Source organism: Lineus longissimus, chromosome 5, assembly GCF_910592395.1.
Source record: "Lineus longissimus chromosome 5, tnLinLong1.2, whole genome shotgun sequence".
In the NCBI taxonomy this organism is placed as follows: Eukaryota; Metazoa; Nemertea; class Pilidiophora; order Heteronemertea; family Lineidae; genus Lineus; species Lineus longissimus.
The window spans coordinates 23,673,880-23,698,710 of NC_088312.1; the positions used below are offsets into that span (position 1 = coordinate 23,673,880).

Here is a 24,831-nt window from a genome sequence, read left to right on the forward strand (position 1 = left end):
GTATGAGATAATAACTCATAGATGATAAGTCATACGTATGAGATAATAACTCATACGTATGAGATAATATCTCATACGTATGAGATAATAAGTCGTACGTATGCGATGATAAGTCGTACGTATGAGTTATTATCTCATATGTATGAGATACTAACTCAAACGAATGAGATAGAAAGTCGAACGAATGAGATAGAAAGTCGAACGAATGCGATACTAACTCGAACGAACGACTTAATTAGTCGTACGTATGAGATAGTTTTTAATTTTTTTTTGTTGGCACTAATACGCTTCCGTAGTTTAACACTTGTATTGAAAAAAATATTAGCTGTATCGCGGACTATTTTCATTTTTGCAATATGGCGGCAAATGATCAGAATCGAAGTTTGACAACCACTGAAAAATCGACCAGTGTGGTGAGTGATCAGTCCACACTAGACGAAGAAGGACATCAAGATATCCCTTTAGTATTCCAGTGTAAAGAATGTCAAGCCATTGTTGGGGATTCGCTTTCCTGGGTCTGTGTAGACCGGGATTTGCGATCTTTCACCTTGAAAAGTAAGTATGGAGCGCCATTCACAACAAAACTTTTGTCAAAAATTGTAAAGGAGCAAAGCAGGAAAAGTGTTGTTCACAAATGGGCTAGCTATGGAAGAATGGAAAATAATGTTGATGTATGATGCCATTTCGGCCCTGCCGTCATCACGGTCATAACTGACACTGTAGAATTCTAAATACGCAGGTACCCCCCCCGGCATACCATACCACACCTCAGTTGCCTGTTGGCAGTGTTGCTCTACCGGTTCTGACTTGGACTGCCAAATGTCACAGATCCTATAGTCGCCAATATCATCTTGTCTTATTGACACATATTTTTTGGAAATAATACGACAATCAAGATGTACAGACCGGGGGAGCTGGCTGTACGTACCCATAAGTCTTTGCGGTAGTCTCGCGCGTACCGGATATAACCTATCAAGCTTTTCTCCTTCAGAGAAATACTGCGTTGCGCTCAACTGCCAATTATGCATTAGTCTGGTGGACACGAGGTTGGCCTTAAACTTGCTTGAAATCGAAAATTTGGACAACACACGTGTACTACAGCGCAAACGGCAGCATTCTGACATATAGAAACATGTGGTCTGATTCTATTTTTACTTGTCATTTAGTGATCACGCGTCCAACCTCGTATGCAGGGTAATGTGGCTTTCTCATTGGTCGAACGTCAATTTTGTTCACAGCCTTATAAGGCACTTGAGCGCAACGCAGTATTTCTCTGAAGGAGAAAAGCTTGATGGGTTATATCCGGTACGCGCGAGACTACCGCAAAGACTTATGGGTACGTACAGCCAGCTCCCCCGGTCTGTTCATCTTGATTGTAGTATTTTGTTCACAGCCTTATAAGGCACTTGAGCGCAACGCAGTATTTCTCTGAAGGAGAAAAGCTTGATGGGTTATATCCGGTACGCGCGACACTACCGCAAAGACTTATGGGTACGTACAGCCAGCTCCCCCGGTCTGTACATCTTGATTGTAGTATATCGATTCCTCTGCAAAAACAGGACATCAAATAATGTTTTAATCATATTGATGTGATGTGGTCTGATAGTGATAGCCCTCATAAAATTAGTCTATGTTTTCCTCAGGTGTTACCGATGAAGTGGTGAAGTCCCCGAAGATGCTGACGTCCTGTGATGAATATGACTTGGGAAGGTACGTTCAGGGTAACAGCTTGGGACTCAAAGATGGAGTCACTAATTCTAAAAACCTAAACCTTTGTCATGGAAGTGACCATAGGCATGCTACAAACACTTACAAGTTTGGTTCACTTTAATCCGTTGTGTTCCAGTACCTACTACCAGTTGAAATGTAAGAAGTGTGGCCGGCAGCTTGGCCGGATGTACACGACCACCCCGAGACATCTCGACCAGCTGAGGGATCTCTACACTTTACTGGCAGAGACTGTCTCCAGGTAAGAAAGCTTTCCAACATTGGACAGACCAGCCTCTCAAGGCTCATTTGTCTATTGGTAATGTCAGAATCATGACATGCCAAGCTTCTATGACTGTTTCTATAACTTATTTTTGCTCTCAACCCCTGCTGACAAATGACAGAAATGAATTGCTGGGCCAAGTGAAGAGCCGACTGAACACTCCTGCAATACACAATTCATGAAATCTCCGGTGCCACGGGCAGTCTGATCATCACCGGGCATTCCCTTCTTAAAGGAAAAGAATGGTGGGTTCATCAAATTTCTAATTTTTTTCGCCTAGCTACCAGCTTGGAAGCAGCGAAAGCCCGACTGACGTTGATGGCTGGATGGCAACGTTTCCCTCGATCAGAGACCTGCTGGAGAAGTTACACAAGGTGAGTTTTCATCATGATGAATGTTGATGGTTTGGATGTAATTTGAATTCACAAGAGGCACTGGTGCATCAAGGAGCTACTCATACGCTGTCTCACAAGAGGCACTGGTGCATCAAGGAGCTACTCATACGCTGTCTCACAAGAGGCACTGGTGCATCCAGTAGCTACTCATACGCTGTCTCACAAGAGGCACTGGTGCATCAAGGAGCTACTCATACGCTGTCTCACAAGAGGCACTGGTGCATCAAGGGGCTACTCGTACCCTGTCTCACAAGAGGCACTGGTGCATCAAGGGGCTACTCATACCCTGTCTCACAAGAGGCACTGGTGCATCAAGGAGCTACTCATACCCTGTCTCACAAGAGGCACTGGTGCATCAAGGGGCTACTCATACGCTGTCTCACAAGAGGCACTGGTGCATCAAGGAGCTACTCATACGCTGTCTCACAAGAGGCACTGGTGCATCAAGGGGCTACTCATACCCTGTCTCACAAGAGGCACTGGTGCATCAAGGAGCTACTCATACGCTGTCTCACAAGTGGCACTGGTGCATCAAGGAGCTACTCATACCCTGTCTCACAAGAGGCACTGGCGCATCAAGGAGCTACTCATACGCTGTCTCACAAATACAATCTGCCTTATGTGAGCTGATTCATTTCTTCTTTCAGACACAAACAGTTGTCCTCACCCTGAATGAACGGATCAGCGTTCTGGAGGGCTCAGCAGGAATATCAACTAGTCAGTACCAGTCAGACAGTGGATCCTACATGAACAAGCTCGCTGAAGGCAGTCGCATGGGCAATGGGAAGCATGAGCGCAGAGAAATGCCAATATTCGAACACGGGCGGTTGGATCTGTCGAAATCTGAACCAAAAAATAATTCACCAAAAGACGATGGCACTGTTGTGATGCCACAAGTTGGTAATAACTCTTCGAAGAGGAAACACAGTAACTCTGAGATCAAGAAACTGATGAATAAGAAGAGTCGCCCTGGTCGTATCTAGCTAGAGTGGCTGCGGTAGTCTTGGCACTGGTCGTATCTAGCTAGAGTGGCTGCGGTAGTCTTGGCACTGGTCGTATCTAGCTAGAGTGGCTGCGGTAGTCTTGGCACTGGTCGTATCTCGCTAGAGTGGCTGCGGTAGTCTTGGCACTGGTCGTATCTAGCTAGAGTGGCTGTGGTAGTCTTGGCACTGGTCGTATCTAGCTAGAGTGGCTGCGCTAGTCTTGGCACTGGTCGTATCTAGCTGGAGTGGCTGTGGTAGTCTTGGCACTGGTCGTATCTAGCTAGAGTGGCTGCGTTAGTCTTGGCACTGGTCGTATCTAGCTAGAGTGGCTGCGCTAGTCTTGGCACTGGTCGTATCTAGCTAGAGTGGCTGCGGTAGTCTTGACACTGGTCGTATCTAGCTAGAGTGGCTGCGGTAGTCTTGGCACTGGTCGTATCTTGCTAGGGTGGCTGCGGTAGTCTTGGCACTGGTGGTATCTAGCTAGAGTGGCTGCGCTAGTCTTGGCTGATCCTCTAAGGACTCGTCAATACTGTGGCATTTTTTATATAAAAACTATTTTGTTTGAAGAACTATAGATGGTAATAAGGCTGGATTCATACAAGTGAAATGCAATTCACTTATGTATATGAGTGTTGAGGACATAATCAAAACAATACAAAACTCGTGAACCATTTATATGTTAGATGGAGAATGTAGACCAGGCTGTTTCGGTGAAGGGAAACTCGCTAATCTCTACTGAAAAGGTAGTTTATATCACTCACAGATGGCAGCACTGAACTATCCCACCTGCCAGCTGACTACTAATTATTAGATATGGCGCAGTCCCCTGGTAGATGTGATACGATGTCACAGCGATCCTGAGGGAGTGAACACTGGTGCAACTGTCGATATCTCCGGCTGTTTATTTGTGCAGTTTTTCCCACTTCCATACTTATCTGTGACCTTGCGTCACACCACATACAAAATGAACCTTTGCTTGGCTTACTGGACGTTCCCATTGGTTATAGGCTAATTAACACACAAAGTCAAATTGCCTAACTCGGAAAATATTATGAGTTGGGCATTTCTATACCAAAAAACCAAGATGGCGGACAGCATTATAAAAGGTTCCTAATCTTATCTAACGAAGCTATTTGCAATTATAAATTCCAGGGGATGTGTTACTCTGCCATAAAATGATCTCGGATAAAATTGCCCAAGTCAGTTATGTGTTGAATCAAAGTGCCTAACTCACCTGCTGATATTTGTATCTTTGCCTAAGTCATGTGCACCTTTTATGTAACCGCCTTGACTCTCTATGTTCATTGTATCTTAATTGTCATATTATCATGTACCATTTTCCAACAAAAAGTAAATAAATAAGTTCCCAGTGAGATTTGAATTAGGTTTTTCTTGTTTTCTCAAAAGTAGCTAAAATGAGTTCGGCAATTCTCGTAGGAGGGTGACGATGTATAACTCATGTTTTGGACGTAAACAACTTTCAATGACCAGTGGAGTATACTGTCGCAACCTATCATATCGGCATTCCAACAAACCTTCAGTGACTATTTGGCTCGACAACCTTGGTCTCTTGGATAGTGCAAAAACAGGGCCTCTTCCATGTCTCATGTCAGGTCTGTTTTGATGTCTCCTGGTGAGGGTCACAACTTGTAGTGGACAGTCACAATCAAGAGAACTCTTGTCTACTCACGAGGCAAGAATGCAACCAAGAGACAGTCACATCATGAGACGGTTCAAGCCGTCTGTCACAGTCTGGAGGAGACACCACAAATCAGCTGGTCGGTGCATTTCCCATATAGCACTCCAGGCATCTTCAGACTTGAAAACATAACCAGGTTGTGACTGATGAACCTATCTCTGCGTGGGAGGACATGTGACCCATGGCGAGGCAAAGGGCTCTTTAATGGCCCAGGTTATAAAGGAGAACATGAAGACAAAGTTCAATAATTCCATGCAAATATATTACAAAAATATAATAATATATCTATTTTATACATTTTGTTTTTTACAATAGTTATCTTGTTCTATGCCATCTATACATAAAGTTACTCGTCAACAATAACAGGATATCTTCATTACGTCAAAACTGTAAGGTTCCCAGCAACCACATAGATGAAGGCAAGGTCACCAAGTCTTCACAGCAACCAGCCAATTCATAGTAGTATCCTTGGCCTATGGAACAGAACTTCAGCAAAATATACTTTTCTGTATAAGTGTACTTCTGTGAAATTGGCAGGAAGTGGTTTAGACTGAGGTGGAAGTGTCACATCCTTTGTTCCTACAGGCAACCTCCCCAGACCAACTATCATCCAGGTGAGTTGGTCAACTCGTGTTATAGACCGCTCAGCCATCACAACGTGCCCATAACCGTATTGTCATGCAGGTGACTTGGTCAACTCGTGTTATAGACCGCTCAGCCATCACAACGTGCCCATAACCGTATTGTCATGCAGGTGACTTGGTCAACTCGTGTTATAGACCGCTCAGCCATCACAACGTGCCCATAACCGTATTGTCATCCAGGTTACTTGGTCAACTCATGTTATAGACCGCTCAGCCATCACAACGTGCCCATAACCGTATTGTGTGGGGAATAGATTTCCAGCAACAGCGTACACACCTGATCTTTTCTCACACAAAGTATAGATCGGTGTTATGCACTATAACCCCTCTATGTCACTTCTCACAAAAGATCGGGCGGGTCAATTGTTACTGGAGGTCTATTCCCAGTAAGTGGTTTCATGTAGAACATGTGTTCAGATGTTGGACATCCAGCCTCAGTGAACGACAAAAGTCAGGCTGCTGCAGTCCAACAGTGACTATGTCCATAGTGACCCTTTACGATGAAAGTGGTTATAGGGGAATCACATTCTAGGCTGTCGTTAGTTGGTTTATGTAATCAGTGGTGACAGAAACAGAGGATGCTTTGTCTGTCATCAGACAATACATGTAGTTGATATAATGATGAATAACAAGCATTTGGCAGGAAGTTTATGAGGAGAGTAAAAAGGACCATGTTTGATTGGTCCGGTTCTTTTGGGTGTTAAGACCTGGGCGTGGCCAGCAGCAATGTTGGTGTGCTGACGCTGCTATTGTAGACGAAACTTACTGAAGGAGATAGGGCCTAGTTGAGCTGAGGCTGGCACTTGCCACTAACGTTTACAGAGACTGGACCCAGTCAACTGTTTACTTCAGATGGTACGAGGACAAATCAGATACGCCCCCTCGAGTTGAGCTGATGATAGTTAGGTTATGACATTGAGGACAGAATATTTAATGCCATTAAGGTAGGACAAAGTTTGGACCCATGTTCCAAGCATAGCAAGACAAAAAGATAAACATGATATCGGTACTGTTATGGTGAGAGTTAGTGAGATACTCCCAACGACTTGTGTGAAACATTGATAAATCCAATTCTGTTGAAATGTTTATAAACAGCAGTGGCAGAAGTAAAGGGTTAAAGGTACATTTCTCAAAGAACGTTATCTGGTTACAAGAATTCATCCCCTTGCATCACACTTTCTAGCGACATTATCTTTTTTAATAGCGATAGGTGTGGAAGTATCTAGTGTTCATCAGCACAGTCCCAGCTAGTTATGTGCAGAAATATTGTTTACTATACAGTGATGGCCAGAAGTAAAGTTCTTAAACTTTATATCTGGCACCCTAGGAGTAGAAGTGTAAAGACTTTAGTTGTCAAGTCAAACTTCCCAGTTGAAGGCCTGGCTATGGAAGTATTTAAGGTACCAACCAGAGGACAATATGCACTTCATCAACCATCTATTCCTTACAAAAATGTCACCCGTTGAAATCTTTTATTCGTATTGTGTGAAGTTCTGATCACTTTACACACTACTTGTCTTGGCATGTGAGATTTGCCTGTTAAAGGTGTAAAAAAATATTTTGCAAGCTTGATAGATACATTCACACTGGTGAATATTTTACACATGGATGTGTTTCCCACATGCAAAATGATGACTTACATCGATGAAATAAGTGTAATTTGACAAGTGTGACATTTTTGTAAGGGGCTGTATCTCAATAAATCAGATTCATTCAAATACATTTGAAATTCCAATACAAATGAATCTGAGTTATCCAAACCGTCATGAACAACTTCAATGTGATTGTATTAGCTCTCCAAAAATACCTTCAATAAACTGAACAATGAATTAAATGTTGTATTTCGCTGGATAAACAATTATAGAACAATGATAAACAGTTAGAGATAGAAAGAGTTCTGTGGAGCTTATCAAATCGTCTGTGGTTTTATAAAAATCCCGGTCTAGAATCCCTAATGAGACAAAACACTTTTCCTGGTCTCAAAGTAAACAACTTACATCAACAACAATAACAGCAAAAAGAAAGAAAGTTTGATGCACTATCAGTCAAACAAATTTAATTAATTCATAGAATTTAAAGTGAGCTATTTACAAATGCACTTCAGTGTCAAATGTCACTTGTTTTAGCAGCTGTACGAATTGTATTTTACCAAAGCTCTTCAACTCAATGGAAGTAGAAGATTCAGCAGGAGTCTGTCCCTTTATGTTGGGCACGACTGTTAGTGTTTTATAGTTTTCATCCATTTTGTTTGAAATATCACTCAGAGGGAAACCAGGCAGTTGTCAAGTCTTGGATAAGACTCAACATAAGATCAAAGTGAAGATCAAATTGAGGCAAACGAAAAACAAGAGATTGTTGCTGCATCCTGCGATGTTTATTGCATGTTTGCATGTGGGGGGGGGGTCATCGCAGGAGCCGGCAACAAGGATCAGTCATTGCTTTAACTTGCAATTAATATCCAACAAAGCGATTAGGCCAACTTGTTTTAACCGCAAGAGATCTCTTTATTGCCAATCACAGCAATAATAGCTGTAGGTCACTGCGTCAACATTCTCTTGTCTTTTAGAAGCCAACCCTGTGTTACTCCATCTATTTCTCATTGACCAGCATCAGGGGCCAACCCTGTGTTACTCCTTCTATTTCTCATTGACCAGTATCAGGGCCCAACTCTGTGTTACTTTTATTCATAATCAGCATGTGTAGAATATAAAAGTTAAAAATATCCGTGACAACACACTTCACCAGATATAACTAAATTAATCCGTCAGTGAACACAAATAGGTTCTAAATATACACTTTACAAGCATCACAAACTGGAAAGTTACTTCCTGCAGCTACTGTTCCTAGCGACTACTCATTGTCTCCAACAATCCTGGACAACGTCGCGACAACATCTCTTAAATCACTCTGTAACAACGCTGAAACCTTCTTCTTTCAAATCAGCACACCTGGTGGTGGAGTGGCTAAACATTGGTGAGTTGGGGCCACATCAGGCCACTAAAACTGTAACATGACACTATTGTTAACAGCGGCGGACCCTGGCCGAGTTTGCAGTCGCTCCACTGCCATGTGTGCTAATCGGGAAGGAGGAGAATTGGTCATTTGCCTTCAGTCTGACCTCTGTAATCAGGACACCTCTCTTTTAATGACAGCATCAAAAGGGTGTCCTTTATAGAAAGAGTCTATACTGATTATTCAGATTCACTGGTTTAAATCTATCTTCATCATAAATGTTTAGCGACTTTCAATTTTCAAATGAATCACAATATTTACAAACTCATCAGATTCACAACTTGATTAAGACGAGAAGATCACAAACTGAAACACCAACATATCTAAAATAATCCACAACATCATCTGCGACTACTTTGTCTTAATCCTAGTTCGCAAACATCGGCGTTTATAGTCTAAGAGGCCACGTGACCTATGTGTCTCTGGTGAAGGACTACGCTTCTTTCCAATTGGTGCATTCGGTGAGTCTAAGATCCGCCCTCTCCGCGATGAATATGGGTTACCTGAATCTGGGGTGAGTGGCACATTGTTTGAACTGGTCACCTGACTAGCTAGTGGCGGAAGCTTGGCAACTGCAATGTTTATTTTTGGTGTCAGTGGCAGTGCTCCATCAGATGAACCATTGCTATGCGGTGAGGACAATGGTGGTGGCGTAAGCTTTCGTAAGGCAGTGTGTTTATTTTTAGATTTGTCTGTCGACAGGTCGATGGCGACCCCTTCCAGATCAGCGTCCATACTCATTGACGTCATTAGATTACCATGTGGTGAAATCGCTAGAGTTGGCGTCACTGATATTGAATAACTTGACGGTGAACTCCAAGGTCGTGGTGACCTCTTATTAGCAGTACAAAGAACCCGTTCGTGGTTTTGACCCGACTGACATGATGCACAATAGATACAATCTCTGTCAGGTGACTGGCGCTCACGTTTAATGTTCTCCTTCACAGATTCTTTACACAAATGGCTCAGATTATTTGTAACAGCTTCTTTTCCATTGTCATGACGATGACCTTCACGTCCACGATGATTACCAGGACTTTCACGACGATGTCCTTGACCTTCACGATGATTTACACGCCCCTCATGGTGATGACCCTGACCTTCATCTAGATGACCCCGACCTTCTCGCTGACCTTCATGCTGACGACCCTGACTTTCACGATGATTACCTCGACGTTCGTCTTGATGACTCCGATCTTCACAGTGGCCTTGTCCTTCTCGGTGAGGACCCTGACCTTTATCCTGATGCCCACGACCTTCATGGTGATGACCTCGACCTTCTTGATTACCCTGACCTTCATCCTGATGACCTTCAGTCTTAAGTTTAAGTTCTAGTTGGCTGTTATGGTTGGTATGGTTTGATGAGTTACTGCTGCTGCGAGATGGAACAGCCGACGGTTTAGGGTCTGGGGTAGCAGGCTCCTTTTTCTCAAAGAATTTCATGAAGCCTGGAGGCACTGGTACTGGTATGGGTATCGGTATAGGTATGGGTATGGGTATGGGGATGGGGACTAGGATAGTAACAGGAGGGGTGAGTGGTGGGATGGGTCCAGCACCGGGGATGTAAGGAGGAGGGGGAGGAAGGAGAGGCATCATGTGAGGGGGTAGAAGGTGAAGAGGCGGCATCAGGCCTGGAGGTGGTTGAAAGTGTGGGTGAGGATGAGCAGGGGGTGCTGAAGGTGCAGCAGAGCTGACTGGACGTGAATTAGGTCTTGCTTGTCCTGGGCTGGTCCCTGAAGGCGAGTGCCCTCTCTCTCGTGTTTCTGTGCTCCGGCTGCTTTGAATATTCTTCACAGGCACAGACGTATGCTTTGGCAATATGATTGGCATGATTCCATGAGCCACGTGGGTGCTGTGAGTTGGTCCAGAAGAGTCCCGCCTGGGTGACAGGCTCAACGAGTCAGTCGACCTTGAAACAACTGGTGACAAAGACCCGGCTAAACTTGGCGTTGCCGACATCTGAGAGGACGATGAGTTTGGTGAAATGGAAATCTGTTTCGGGTAGCACGGTTTCCGCTGGTTACTGCGTCCATGACTCGAATCAGCGCTAGACACCTTCACATCATCAGCAGGGATACGGATACTGATACGCTCCGTTTTTTCAATATCACCTTTCTCACCATCTTCAGATCCAGAATCACTTATTGGACTACCAGGAGGTTTCTCAGCACCTTTCGACTGCAGGTCCAGCGGTTTATCACTCGAGCTACTATCAGGGTGCATCCATAATTCAGGGGTAATCAGAATTTGGTTATTGGGTCCCTTCGGCGGACCCTTTGGATCAACGCGGATCTGTTGCAGGTGCTCCTGTGTCTCTTTACAGAAGATGTTCATCTTGTACTGATTCAAGCACTTGTCGCTGCAGAACTGCAATTGTTGTTCGCCATCTTGGAAATCGACGTAGTTGACCGTGTGCCGAACATGTTTGCACCAGTCACAGATCTTATTCCGTTTGAATGAAGCGCGTCTGCACTGTGTGAAGCAGACTTCACTACAGAATGTCTTGTTGCCTGACGGAGTTTTCAACTGGTACTGTTTCGACCCAGGTTTTTGGCACCAGGCGCACTGGGCGGGGGTTTTCCCTGAACTGTTGGGTTTATCTGGAAAGACATGAAACATGATACATATAGCATACAACTGACACAAGAATTTTATGTCACAACTGTAGCTGACATCTGACCAAGATATTCCAATATGATTCAACATTTCAGAGTCAGACCTGAGGATCTCTTATTTCCAACTTGAGCATCCAATACCAGACATACCAGTAGACTCAAAACAAAAACTGGCTAATCTGAGAGAAATCCAGTGGCCTCTTTGTTGATTGACCACAATGCATCAGCCCCGACAACCAATGAACACTCCTTACAAGTGGACCATTCCTTTATTACCCAGAGTCGCCATCCTGCTCCCTGCACCACCAAATGTAACCTGAACCATGTCTCATCATCACATTTCAAAGTGAGGCATCAAAGCACCGTCTATTCATATATCTAATCCACGTCTCAGGTCTCTCAACCTATCTGGTGACACTTTTATCTTTTTTCACATCTTTTGTACTCTTTCACATATTTTTTTTACTTGGAAAGAAGTTATCAAGATGACACTGTCAGAATGAAAAGACAAGGGATGCTCGCCAAAGAGAAGGTATGCTTGTCCTCTGTGTGGTGGCATAGTTCACAGATCTTTACTCAACCACCTACAATACTCAACACAAATCTTTGCATCTTATTTGCTCTGAGGCTTTTTTTACAGAGGCAACCTTTAGAAGGAAAACATTCACCAGTTTTTAGCAGCAATTGGCACATCTATCCTGACCAACGGCAAACGATCTAAAAACTTCTCCACCCAACCACTTGCTCTGTGGGTATACTGTTCATCTTTTTACAAATCCACCAGCAGTATAAGTCTGTGAATTCAATCCTTTCACCAAAACATCAGAACTCTTTTTCCACCAGATTGAGTTTCCAACCATCTGCTCCAGGAACTCAAATCATCCAAGTTTTTTCACAAGCCGTCTTGAATTACTGACATTAAAACGGAAGTGGAAATTTGGTTTAAATGATAGAAGCCTTGCTTCCGTAACTATCCAGCTGAGTAACGTGAAACTACTGGGTGTTCAAAAATCCTTGAGTCAGAAAAACACTTGAGAGAAGGAATCGCTAAATTGGCCCCCAACGTGGACACACAACAACAACTCATTTTGATATGCGAATCTTCTTCTTCAAAAGAAAAAGACTTTCAGAGATCTTTGATGAGTCGGCAGATTGGAACTTTACGACACTTCATTACTGTAGTCACAGAGGAAATGACACAGAAACTTCTAAGGGGTTTTAGGTTGTATGGCTACTATAAACAGATGTTGTGAGTCCTGACCTTGCCGGGGTGTCCCTCTGACCCTAAGGGCTATGCTGGCAGGAGCCCCCAGTCCTCGAAGGTCCTGACCTTGCCGGGGTGTCCCTCTCACCCTAAGGGCTATGCTGGCAGGAGCCCCCAGTCCTCGAAGGTCCTGACCTTGCCGGGGTGTCCCTCTCACCCTAAGGGCTATGCTGGCAGGAGCCCCCACTTCTGGAAGGTCCAAACATGCTTGGGTTCAGACCAAAATTGGATCCAAGCGTTGGTGATCACTGCACTTCAGAAGGCAGCCCCTCCTGATCTCCCATGCGGTTATTGGCCAGCAACTAGGGGGCCAACAGATGCTTGCCAAGCATGTTCGTTTTGAACAGAGAGTAGTAAAGTGCAAGTAAACAGATCTGTAGCTCTGCGCTCGAGCCTGGAGATGCGATTAGGAAACGAACCAGTCGACTCAGTTGCGCCGGTTTCATTTTCAAATTTGAACCAGAAGAATTTTCTAACCTTACTTCAGCTGTAATCATGGTCATGTTTTTACTGTTTTTACGTCAATGAGATGCGTGCACACGGTTTTGAAAGCTGTTTATTGATCCAAATGGCATTAAAACGACAGTATTTACAGAATAGAATTCACCGCAACTGTTCTTGGAATCATTGCCCTCATTGGGTCACCATGCTAAAATCTCACAGCCTCCGAGTTGACCAATCTTAATTGTGAACAGGGAGATTTTGGATTTATGACCAGGCCTGAGACAACAAATGATAAAGATACTGGGTTAACTATGCCCAAAACCCAAACCTTATGATATGATGCCAATCACAAACCTGAGATCCAAGGTTACGTTACTAAACCGAAGGTGTCACCTTTGACCTTTCAACACCTAATAATGACAGAGTAGCCTACGCAAATCCTGCAACTTTATGAAAAGGAATATCATAATCTCTCCGATATATTGGATCCAAAATAAATAACTGACCGTTCACCTTTGTACACAACTCGAGTTCGGGCAATCATTATGAAATAATCTCCGTAACTATGTTATATACAAATGTAATCATATTGATAACCTGAACCTGGGACATGTCGGAACTCGACTTCAAAAGGAGCAGATCGTTTTGTGCGCATCAGCTGACTGCGATGGCTTGATAATTACAAAGGAAGTGTGTGTGTTCATCTGAGACCCTTGTTCTTGACACATCTCGATATATGAAACCTTCTGATATACAACTGTCTTCTATGGCAAGAATATGAAAGGTCTTTACCTTAGTCGTCCTAAATGTATTTTTAGTTGAATATTTCCCATATATTTATAATACACTTTGATATTGACGTTTGTAAATAATAAGAACATTCAATTTCAAAGGATTGTGGGAAAAAATTCTTAGTATCGAACTTCTGAAGATTCCTACTGTTTTATCCTGGGGAATTATAATCGTATGGTGGTGAATCTGTATTGAAATCGTATCTTGGTGTACAAAAATATCAAGACTGTTTCACTTTTATCTTCAATGTTCTTAATGAAGAGTCTGCACAAAGCCCACTGTTGGATTCATCGTGAGTTTCATCTCTGTGTGTGATCTGTGATGGCCGATCACATCACATCACCCGAGCATCACACTACAGTACTATTACTCGTACAAAAGGCCAATGACATTAGACAGTATTGAAAATAAAATTGTGATATTTGAATAATCATAGGTTTCAGTTTTCTTCAAAAATATTTTTCCAATTCTGACCTATACTGATATACCATATCAAAGGAGTTTATCGAATTTAATTTCAAATGGCATGATCCCACCCTAAAAGCAATAATAAATACTGTTTTTTACGACACACTGTAGTTCTTGTTTGAACCTAGGCCTATTGATTACTCAACACATGACTTCACCTTTGTAAACCGATGGCCTGCTACTTCCCCAAGAATTCAATTCATGATATTTTATTGTTTATAACTCCTTGTCTAACTCCGAGTGAATCTGCAGGCATTCCAGTTATATCATTGTTGGTAGGCCCATATAAACAAGTCTCTGCCAGTCTTGCCTTTCCTCAACCATTCCAACCAAATTCATCTTTATTTTACCTCTTTGATATCTGCAGTTGAATTTCTAAGATCTATCGCAGGTCTTACACAGTGATTCTTGTTGCAGGCACCAATGGTTCTCTAGTCTCTGACAAATGTCTACGTACTCCTCAACACTGCTGAAAAACATTCCCTAAAACCCACCTATTTAGAACTCCGGTTGAATAGTTTGATTTTATTGATTCAAATGATTGAGATGAGCTCGAATGCATCCAGGTGAACTCCCAGAGCCGGGGCTATAGCACACCCGCCACCTAAAATGCTCAAAATGAGAATCGCTCATATCGAATATCGGCATTTTTTTACTGTTCAAATAGCTGAGGTCGTTTGAAGGATATCTAGTTTTGTTTACTGCGGATGTTGAAGAAGTTTTTAAACAGTTGGTTCGTTTAAAACTTGATATGTATGATTATAGTAGAGTGTGCGTTTTCACTCTTGTGGCTGGAGAAGGATCACGAAGGTGAAAGATGAATAAGTTAGAGGGACGATGTACCTCGTGTCTGTGTGAAGAAACGACAGTTGACAATGACGGAGCCTGACGCAGCTGTCTGTCTGTGGAACGAACAACATTAGAGAGGAGAATATTAAAGGGTCTACGTTACTGATGTTTGTCCGAAGACTGGAACAGAAAGATGATGTTTAAGGGACTATGTGGCCGACAATACAAATGGACCAATCCCAGTTAAGAATCATTCTCCCATGAAACTAGCACACTGCACAACCTCTACTGCACCAATGATACAAAGACTTGCCAGTATCGACAGAATCAGACATTTAAAGCTTGTCTTGAGATTGTAGCTACCCTGAAAGCTTCACTTGCAACTGAAACTGAGAATTCAATCCCTTTTATCAGATTCTCCAGATGTGTTCCCCGCATGGAGTTGTTGTCAATCAGCCAGTCTCATGTAAACATCACATCAAGTGCCCATGTCCACATCAGGATGCTGGTGTAGAACATAGTGACAAGTTGGCCTTTTTGCATTAAATTCACCTGTACGGATTAACCCTTTCATCTTGGGCATCTACCAAGCTGCGATGGGGTTTTGATCACAGACCTCTAACCAAAACCCGGGCCACACCTCTCTGAGTGCCTGCCATGGTCCTCTGCTTGGACCATTCTGACAGATGTGGCAAAGTTGGACCGATAGTTATCCACAAGCAAACCAATTCCAACTCCCATATCCCACCATCACTTCTCTCCATGAGAGATAAACTTCAAGTCCAACATGAAAATTGATTCTGTGAATTCATTAAGGCCTGGTGCTGTAGTAATGACTAATTGTCAAAAACAAACACAGTTCTTATTAGAACTCTATCCGGACTCTGAAATCCTAGATGGTTGGATCGAAAAGGCAAATCGCTTCAGCGCGATTGGATTTCGTAATTACCACATGTCAGGGGAGACCAGCAGATCAATATTGCGAAATACGACCCAGAGAATTTGACCCAGGTCGACTTTAGATGCAGGTCTCGTGTTGCCGGCAGCATTGAATGTTGATAAGACGTTGTCCCTCCCGATATCCAATGGCATGACCAGATTGCCCGAGTTTAGCGCAATGATGCTATAGTTTACACACTTGCAGACACTTAGCCTAATATGGTCTCCGTGGCCTATCTTGGGTCAACATTTGATACATAGTTCAGATTTTCTGGGCTATCAAATGATTGAAAAGTACGGTCCCTTGAGGAGTTGACTTTTTTCTTGGACGAGATTAAGTTACTTGTTAGGTCATGCTTCTGATCATGCTGGTGGTTATGCAATGTTTCTGGAGAAGATTTGAAATGGACTGTGAAAAGTGAATGTCGATTGGAGATCATTAGTTCCGTTTTGAATGAAGGGATGAGAGTGACCTGGAAGAAAACAATCTTGAAAGGGGCTGTTCTCCTGATTTGTGATGTGTGGCAATGGATGTGTGGGAAAACTGTTCTAATATATGATATGTTTTTACCTGAACAAAACATCCAGAAATCTGGATAAATCTGATGAAACCTTCTTCATGGAATGAAGAGCCATAGTTTGCATGGTAGCGCCAAAGACCGGAGTGCTAACCAAGAGGTAAAGAGGGTACAGTACCCCAGGTATATGGCACGGCTTAACCCGCCGGCCATGAGGGAATTCCTTTATGGCCCAGTGGTTGGCGCGTTGGCCCCAGAGTGGAAGTTAAGCAACGTTGAGTGCGGTCAACCTTTGGATCGGTGACCGGCGCGTATAATACATCTGGCAGACCTTCCCACGCGATGCGAGCTCTGGATTTGTAGTTCGGTACTGAGACGCATGAAGCGCTAAGTAGGATCGCGGACGATCCATCTCTGTCCGAAGGGGGGAATGATGTATAGTACCCCAGGTATATGGCACGGCTTAACCCGCCGGCCATGAGGGAATTCCTTTATGGCCCAGTGGTTGGCGCGTTGGCCCCAGAGTGGAAGATAAGCAACGTTGAGTGCGGTCAACCTTTGGATCGGTGACCGGCGCGTATAATACAAAGAGTTCAAATCCTCACAGAGTGACTATGTCTTCCCTTCTGACGAGCAATAGCACAGTAAATGCTCTTTATTTCGAGTCAAAAAGGTTTTCACATGCAACATCTCTGATCACCTTCTGACCACAGCTGCACCTCAGACACAAAACTCAGTCGTTCTGGAACATCAAGCTACTCATGAAACTCTGACATTTCGACGCCTATTCTTTCCTCCGTGAACAAGAAAACATCTCGGTAACCCAACCTACAAGATAGTCGGCCGGTCACTCTCTTGAGGCGGCCATTTTGCCCCCATCAAGCGGAGTCCTCGCGATATGGAAGTATCCGTGATAATACCCGGCCTGGTTTTTTTCCCCGATTATAGAATTACATGGTTAATGAGCTTGCCATGATGAACTGGCATCTCGGGCTACATCATACAGATCATAATGATGTCTGAGAGATATGCAGGTCATCTCTCATCGCGAGTGATCAATTTTCTCTTTTAATGCCATTCTTACATATCAGGAATTATTGCCACGTCTTTTCACTCCGGGATCAGACTGGACACGACTTCCCATACACATTCAACATTCACAGTGATCAACTTCTGGTCGATAGCAGCTTTTTTCTCGCAATATCGGATATTTAGGGTCAGGGCGTCCTAAAAGGCCATTTCTGTCTCAGTATTATGCTTGAGCAAGGGGAGGGGCATGCTGATGACCTTGGTTAGACTTAAGATGAGAGTATTGATTGTCCAGAATACCAGCTGTTTAACTTGAAGGAGAAGTGTCTGAGATAATAGCAGGCCATCACTAATCAGGTTCTGATACTAGTAGATTCTCTATAGACATGATAGAGGGCAGATATTGGATCAATCAGAAAATGTACACAGACATTCAACCAACTGTTTGATTATGATAGGTTGAAATTATGATTGCGTGTCCCCGGCTTTTATCGTTCTCTTTGGTTCATTCCTTTAACCAATCATGTCTCAGTGACCTTGCTCTCTCTTTTTTAGGACCAACTGAAGCACCATTGATGAATTCTTGGAGGTGTTTTGAAGTGTTTACTGGTATCAAACCAAATCTGAAATGAGATCTGTCTCAACTTGGATTCATGTTGTGCCTGATCAAATCACCATATAGTATTTCAGGTATATTATGAGTAATGATCGTGTTACAAGATGGCTTACAGATGTTTTAGGTGCGGACTTTGGCGATTGGTATTGACACTGATGCGATTCATTCACATAACGAGCTACAGAGGAATGTGAATCGTTGCAAAATAACTACCGCACTCTTGGCTCCAAATACCTTCATAGTGAGTTACCTGCGCCGAAATTAGCCCGTTTACGCAAATGAGAGATTGTGAAGTTCTTTACGATATTTTTGAGTTGTACCTGCTTGGCTCAAAAACTTGATATGCGATTAGATGTGGGGTACATCTACAACGATAGCCTACCTGTCATGGTTGGCTAGCGATGATGTTAGTTCCGCCATATTGCTTGGCACAAAGCGTCAACCCTGTATCAGAGGTACATAATCACTGCTTCTCCAACATTTTGGATATGACATCACGAGACAGTAAAGCGCAGTACAAACGTTTAGCGCGAGAAGAGAGGTTACTTCTGACCCATACTGTGTCTCCTGATTCTACTGACTAATCCTCCACACTACTGTGTTATTGTATAGACACCCTCATAACGTCTGCTCACATGATGCATCTCCCTCGAGGAGCTAACTCACCAAAACCTACAACGTCCCTTACAACACTAGCAAACCTGATATGCAACAACCTAGAGGCTTTAAAGAAAACACCGAGTATCCATGGTAAAATGGCATGACAGGCTCCGATTCCTCGGCAATCTGAAACGCGGCATATACCTATTCATATTAGTTTCATTGTATCGCTTTCTTTCCTATCTCATCTTTCCCTCCGTGCCTGTTAGCGATCACCATTCGCTCACCCGATCCTCTCTTGGCAATGCGTTTTTTCTAATCAGAACCCGGGACTTGGAGCTCGTGTGATCAGATTATGGAGAGGCATCAAAAGCAACCTCACCACTCATGTTATGTATCAAAGCACAAGGCTGGGTGACATTTCACGATATTGCCTAAGATCCCACGTTTTAGATAATGCTTTTCTAGAAGTGTTTGTCAATGACGACACCCAACGCAAAGTGAGCTAGCATATCTACAAATGGCAAAGAAAGCTTATGTGGAATGTGAGATGATCTTTACAGTGACACTGGGAAGAATTCGTGACTAAGCCTTTAGAATTAGTTACTGGTATCAATATCAATAGTATCGTCGACTCATGGATGCTTCCTGCAAGTTAGAGAGGTTTTATTTGGGTCAAGAACAATTGGACCAAACTAGAGACATCTATGTCAAGGCCAGTTCCACCACAGCATTTTGGAGCCGCAGATGATTGAAGTATGCCAACTTCAATTATCGACTGAGGCGGTTGGGGCTGCATGAGAGGAATCAAAGCTTGAAGTATGCCAACTTCATCATCGACAGATGCGGTTGGGGCTGCATGAGAGGAATCAAAGCTTGAAGTATGCCAACTTCATCATCGACAGATGCGGTTGGGGCTGCATGAGAGGAATCAAAGCTTGAAGTATGCCAACTTCAATCATCGACTGAGGTGGTTGGGGCTGCATGAGAGGAATCAATGCTTGAAGTATGCCAACTTCAATCATCGACTGATGCGGTTGGGGCTGCATGAGAGGAATCAAAGCTTGAAGTATGCCAACTTCAATCATCGACTGAGGTGGTTGGGGCTGCATGAGAGGAATCAATGCTTGAAGTATGCCAACTTCAATCATCGACAGATGCGGTTGGGGCTGCATGAGAGGAATCAAAGCTTGAAGTATGCCAACTTCAATCATCGACTGATGCGGTTTGGGCTGCATGAGAGGAATCAATGCTTGAAGTATGCCAACTTCAATCATCGACTGAGGCGGTTGGGGCTGCATGAGAGGAATCAAAGCTTGAAGTATGCCAACTTCAATCATCGACTGATGCGGTTGGGGCTGCATGAGAGGAATCAAAGCTTCAAGTATGCCAACTTCAATCATCGACTGAGGCGGTTGGGGCTGCATGAGAGGAATCAAAGCTTCAAGTATGCCAACTTCATCATCGACAGATGCGGTTGGGGCTGCATGAGAGGAATCAATGCTTGAAGTATGCCAACTTCAATCATCGACTGAGGCGGTTGGGGCTGCATGAGAGGAATCAAAGCTTGAAGTATGCCAACTTCAATCATCGACTGATGCGGTTGGGGCTGCATGAGAGGAATCAAAGCTTCAAGTATGCCAACTTCATCATCGACAGATGCGGTTGGGGCTGCATGAGAGGAATCAAAGCTTGAAGTATGCCAACTTCATCATCGACAGATGCGGTTGGGGCTGCATGAGAGGAATCAATGCTTGAAGTATGCCAACTTCAATCATCGACTGATGCGGTTGGGGCTGCATGAGAGGAATCAAAGCTTCAAGTATGCCAACTTCATCATCGACAGATGCGGTTTGGGCTGCATGAGAGGAATCAATGCTTGAAGTATGCCAACTTCAATCATCGACAGATGCGGTTGGGGCTGCATGAGAGGAATCAAAGCTTGAAGTATGCCAACTTCATCATCGACAGATGCGGTTGGGGCTGCATGAGAGGAATCAAAGCTTCAAGTATGCCAACTTCAATCATCGACTGATGCGGTTGGGGCTGCATGAGAGGAATCAATGCTTCAAGTATGCCAACTTCATCATCGACAGATGCGGTTGGGGCTGCATGAGAGGAATCAATGCTTGAAGTATGCCAACTTCAATCATCGACTGATGCGGTTGGGGCTGCATGAGAGGAATCAAAGCTTGAAGTATGCCAACTTCAATCATCGACTGATGCGGTTGGGGCTGCATGAGAGGAATCAAAGCTTGAAGTATGCCAACTTCAGTCATCGACTGATGCGGTTGGGGCTGCATGAGAGGAATCAAAGCTTGAAGTATGCCAACTTCAGTCATCGACTGATGCGGTTGGGGCTGCATGAGAGGAATCAAAGCTTCAAGTATGCCAACTTCATCATCCACAGATGCGGTTGGGGCTGCATGAGAGGAATCAATGCTTGAAGTATGCCAACTTCAATCATCGACTGATGCGGTTGGGGCTGCATGAGAGGAATCAAAGCTTCAAGTATGCCAACTTCATCATCCACAGATGCGGTTGGGGCTGCATGAGAGGAATCAATGCTTGAAGTATGCCAACTTCATCATCGACAGATGCGGTTGGGGCTGCATGAGAGGAATCAAAGCTTGAAGTATGCCAACTTCAATCATCGACTGATGCGGTTGGGGCTGCATGAGAGGAATCAAAGCTTCAAGTATGCCAACTTCAATCATCGACAGATGCGGTTGGGGCTGCATGAGAGGAATCAAAGCTTGAAGTATGCCAACTTCAATCATCGACTGATGCGGTTGGGGCTGCATGAGAGGAATCAAAGCTTGAAGTATGCCAACTTCAATCATCGACTGATGCGGTTGGGGCTGCATGAGAGGAATCAAAGCTTGAAGTATGCCAACTTCAATCATCGACAGATGCGGTTGGGGCTGCATGAGAGGAATCAAAGCTTGAAGTATGCCAACTTCAATCATCGACTGATGCGGTTGGGGCTGCATGAGAGGAATCAAAGCTTGAAGTATGCCAACTTCAATCATCGACTGATGCGGTTGGGGCTGCATGAGAGGAATCAAAGCTTGAAGTATGCCAACTTCAATCATCGACTGATGCGGTTGGGGCTGCATGAGAGGAATCAAAGCTTGAAGTATGCCAACTTCAATCATCGACTGATGCGGTTGGGGCTGCATGAGAGGAATCAAAGCTTGAAGTATGCCAACTTCAATCATCGACTGATGCGGTTGGGGCTGCATGAGAGGAATCAAAGCTTGAAGTATGCCAACTTCAATCATCGACTGATGCGGTTGGGGCTGCATGAGAGGAATCAAAGCTTGAAGTATGCCAACTTCAATCATCGACTGATGCGGTTGGGGCTGCATGAGAGGAATCAAAGCTTGAAGTATGCCAACTTCAATCATCGACAGATGCGGTTGGGGCTGCATGAGAGGAATCAAAGCTTGAAGTATGCCAACTTCAATCATCGACTGATGCGGTTGGGGCTGCATGAGAGGAATCAAAGCTTGAAGTATGCCAACTTCAATCATCGACTGATGCGGTTGGGGCTGCATGAGAGGAATCAAAGCTTGAAGTATGCCAACTTCAATCATCGACTGATGCGGTTGGGGCTGCATGAGAGGAATCAAAGCTTGAAGTATGCCAACTTCAATCATCGACTGATGCGGTTGGGGCTGCATGAGAGGAATCAAAGCTTGAAGTATGCCAACTTCAATCATCGACTGATGCGGTTGGGGCTGCATGAGAGGAATCAAAGCTTGAAGTATGCCAACTTCAATCATCGACTGATGCGGTTGGGGCTGCATGAGAGGAATCAAAGCTTACATCAGAACTGTTTTCATTCAAACATTGAAGACCAAGATACAACATCAGTTTGAAAACCTCATTGTAGCTCCCAGGATGTCCTGGCCGAGCCACACCACAACAAGGAGACTGTAAAGTGGACATGCAGTCCATTCAAGCAGCAAGTTATAAAGATAGCCTTTGATCTGAGACGGCATGGTTAGCCTCGACTCGGAGAGATGGCTACTCTCAGCCTGAAATGTGGTAATGGGTCCTGTTATCGAGTGCATTCTTGAGATCCTGAAATTGGATGTGAAAATGAGCATCCTGAGCACCCGAAACTGGAGATGGAGACATGCAGAATTAGAGGGAAGTTTGCAGGATCATGCCAGAGGCGAAAGACCTTCCTCGGTTTCGGTGGAAAAGAAGGACTGATCTAGATACTATAACCTGCCGTTGGTAGTTTTGATGGAATGGCCTACTTCAGATAACAGGCATTACCTCATAGTTTTGACTTCTCAAGAGATGAACGAAATACATTGAGCAGCTCTAGTGATCTAGCACGTGTTGGTGCACTGGTTAGGGAGACTGACTCTCATGGGTTCAACCCCGGTCTGACCGTCACTTTGTACCTCACAGTTTAAACACAAGATAGCGCTGTATGAGCTGCTTCTTGATGCCCTGGATGGAGAGGTAAGGGTATCGTAGGAGATCTTAATGGAACACGTCATCGAGACCAATCCATTAAGCCAACATCATGATCATATCATAGTCCCTCTCTCCTCCAACTTAATATCAACAATATAATTAAAGTGCAACGAATTCCTCAACCAACTCGCTAACACAATTGGATTCAAATGTCGGAGCTCTTCATATAACGAGGTAAGAAAGAATAGAAAACCAACCAGACAACTCGCCAACAAGTGGTAACATAACCGGCGAGATAATTTCGTCGCGTAAAAGCAGGAAAGAATACGATATGTACGCCATTAAATGTAACCATCAGTGAGTGCGATGCGTTTCCTTCTCGTTGATTGAAATCTATATATGGAGTCATTATGAGCACGATCTAACGAGAATTAGACGAGAAATGATATCGGATGCGTTGATGGGTTGCCAACGTTTGTCAAAAACATGTAAGACAACACCCATGGAAAAACAAGCCGCAGTATACCCTGGATACCATTTGTGAGACGCCATTAGTTCGCCTGATTGTCGACCAACCAATTGCATGATGGGTAATCTAATATGGTCAGCCGAAGGATCTGAAGTTGCACTCACCGGGTAAAAGTTTTATGATGACATTATGCCAGGCATATTGTACGAACTAATTGTCGGTGTCATCCAAGAAGATTTTTTCCCAAAAGATACATGTTCCATTAAGGAGATTGGAACATCTTTAATAATATCTCTGTTATAACACAACAACTCTCTTTTAAAACAGTCTGGTTTTGGTGCCAACTTGGTCCTTTGAATTCAAGTCTATCAAATCTACACTTCTAGAGGCTGAAGTGTGAATCACCTCGGCCAATAACCTCAACTGGTGCATGACCATAGAGGCATGTAGAGGAGGAATACTCCCTGGAGATCTCCAAGTGGAGAGTGAACACTGGAGAGGAAGAGGAAGAGACTTCTAGAGAGGTTCATGCAGAGGAGGAATACTCCCTGGAGAACTCCAAGTGGAGAGTGAACACTGGAGAGGAAGAGGAAGAGACTTCTAGAGAGGTTCATGTAGAGGAGGAATACTCCCTGGAGAACTCCAAGTGGAGAGTGAACACTGGAGAGGAAGAGAAAGAGACTTCTAGAGAGGTTCATGTAGAGGAGGAATACTCCCTGGAGATCTCCAAGTGGAGAGTGAACACTGGAGAGGAAGAGGAAGAGACTTCTAGAGAGGTTCATGTAGAGGAGGAATACTCCCTGGAGAACCCCAAGTGGAGAGTGAACACTGGAGAGGAAGAGGAAGAGACTTCTAGAGAGGTTCATGTAGAGGAGGAATACTCCCTGGAGAACCCCAAGTGGAGAGTGAACACTGGAGAGGAAGAGGAAGAGACTTCTAGAGAGGTTCATGTAGAGGAGGAATACTCCCTGGAGAACTCCAAGTGGAGAGTGAACACTGGAGAGGAAGAGGAAGAGACTTCTAGAGAGGTTCATGTAGAGGAGGAATACTCCCTGGAGAACTCCAAGTGGAGAGTGAACACTGGAGAGGAAGAGGAAGAGACTTCTAGAGAGGTTCATGTAGAGGAGG

At 44.0% G+C, this 24,831-nt stretch overlaps 2 protein-coding genes across 3 annotated transcripts in view; one reads left to right on the forward strand and one right to left on the reverse strand.

Annotated features, from left to right (window-relative positions):
- Positions 1–356: 356 nt before the first annotated feature.
- On the forward strand, positions 357–4,732 carry LOC135488637 (uncharacterized). Its single transcript, XM_064773281.1, has 5 exons — positions 357–555; positions 1,644–1,710; positions 1,847–1,969; positions 2,271–2,364; positions 3,033–4,732. Exons 1-5 carry the CDS (start codon positions 357–359, stop codon positions 3,366–3,368), a joined length of 819 nt encoding a protein of 272 aa, XP_064629351.1. The 3' UTR covers positions 3,369–4,732.
- Positions 4,733–5,322: 590 nt separating this feature from the next.
- Positions 5,323–24,831, reverse strand: part of LOC135487630 (sine oculis-binding protein homolog) — a 48,839-nt gene continuing 29,330 nt past the window's right edge. For both annotated transcript variants that reach the window (XM_064771640.1, XM_064771641.1), the window contains exon 4: positions 5,323–11,323. In XM_064771640.1, the coding sequence (XP_064627710.1) occupies positions 9,075–11,323 (2,249 nt within the window). In that variant the 3' untranslated portion in view covers positions 5,323–9,074. The remainder of the gene's footprint in view (positions 11,324–24,831) is intronic.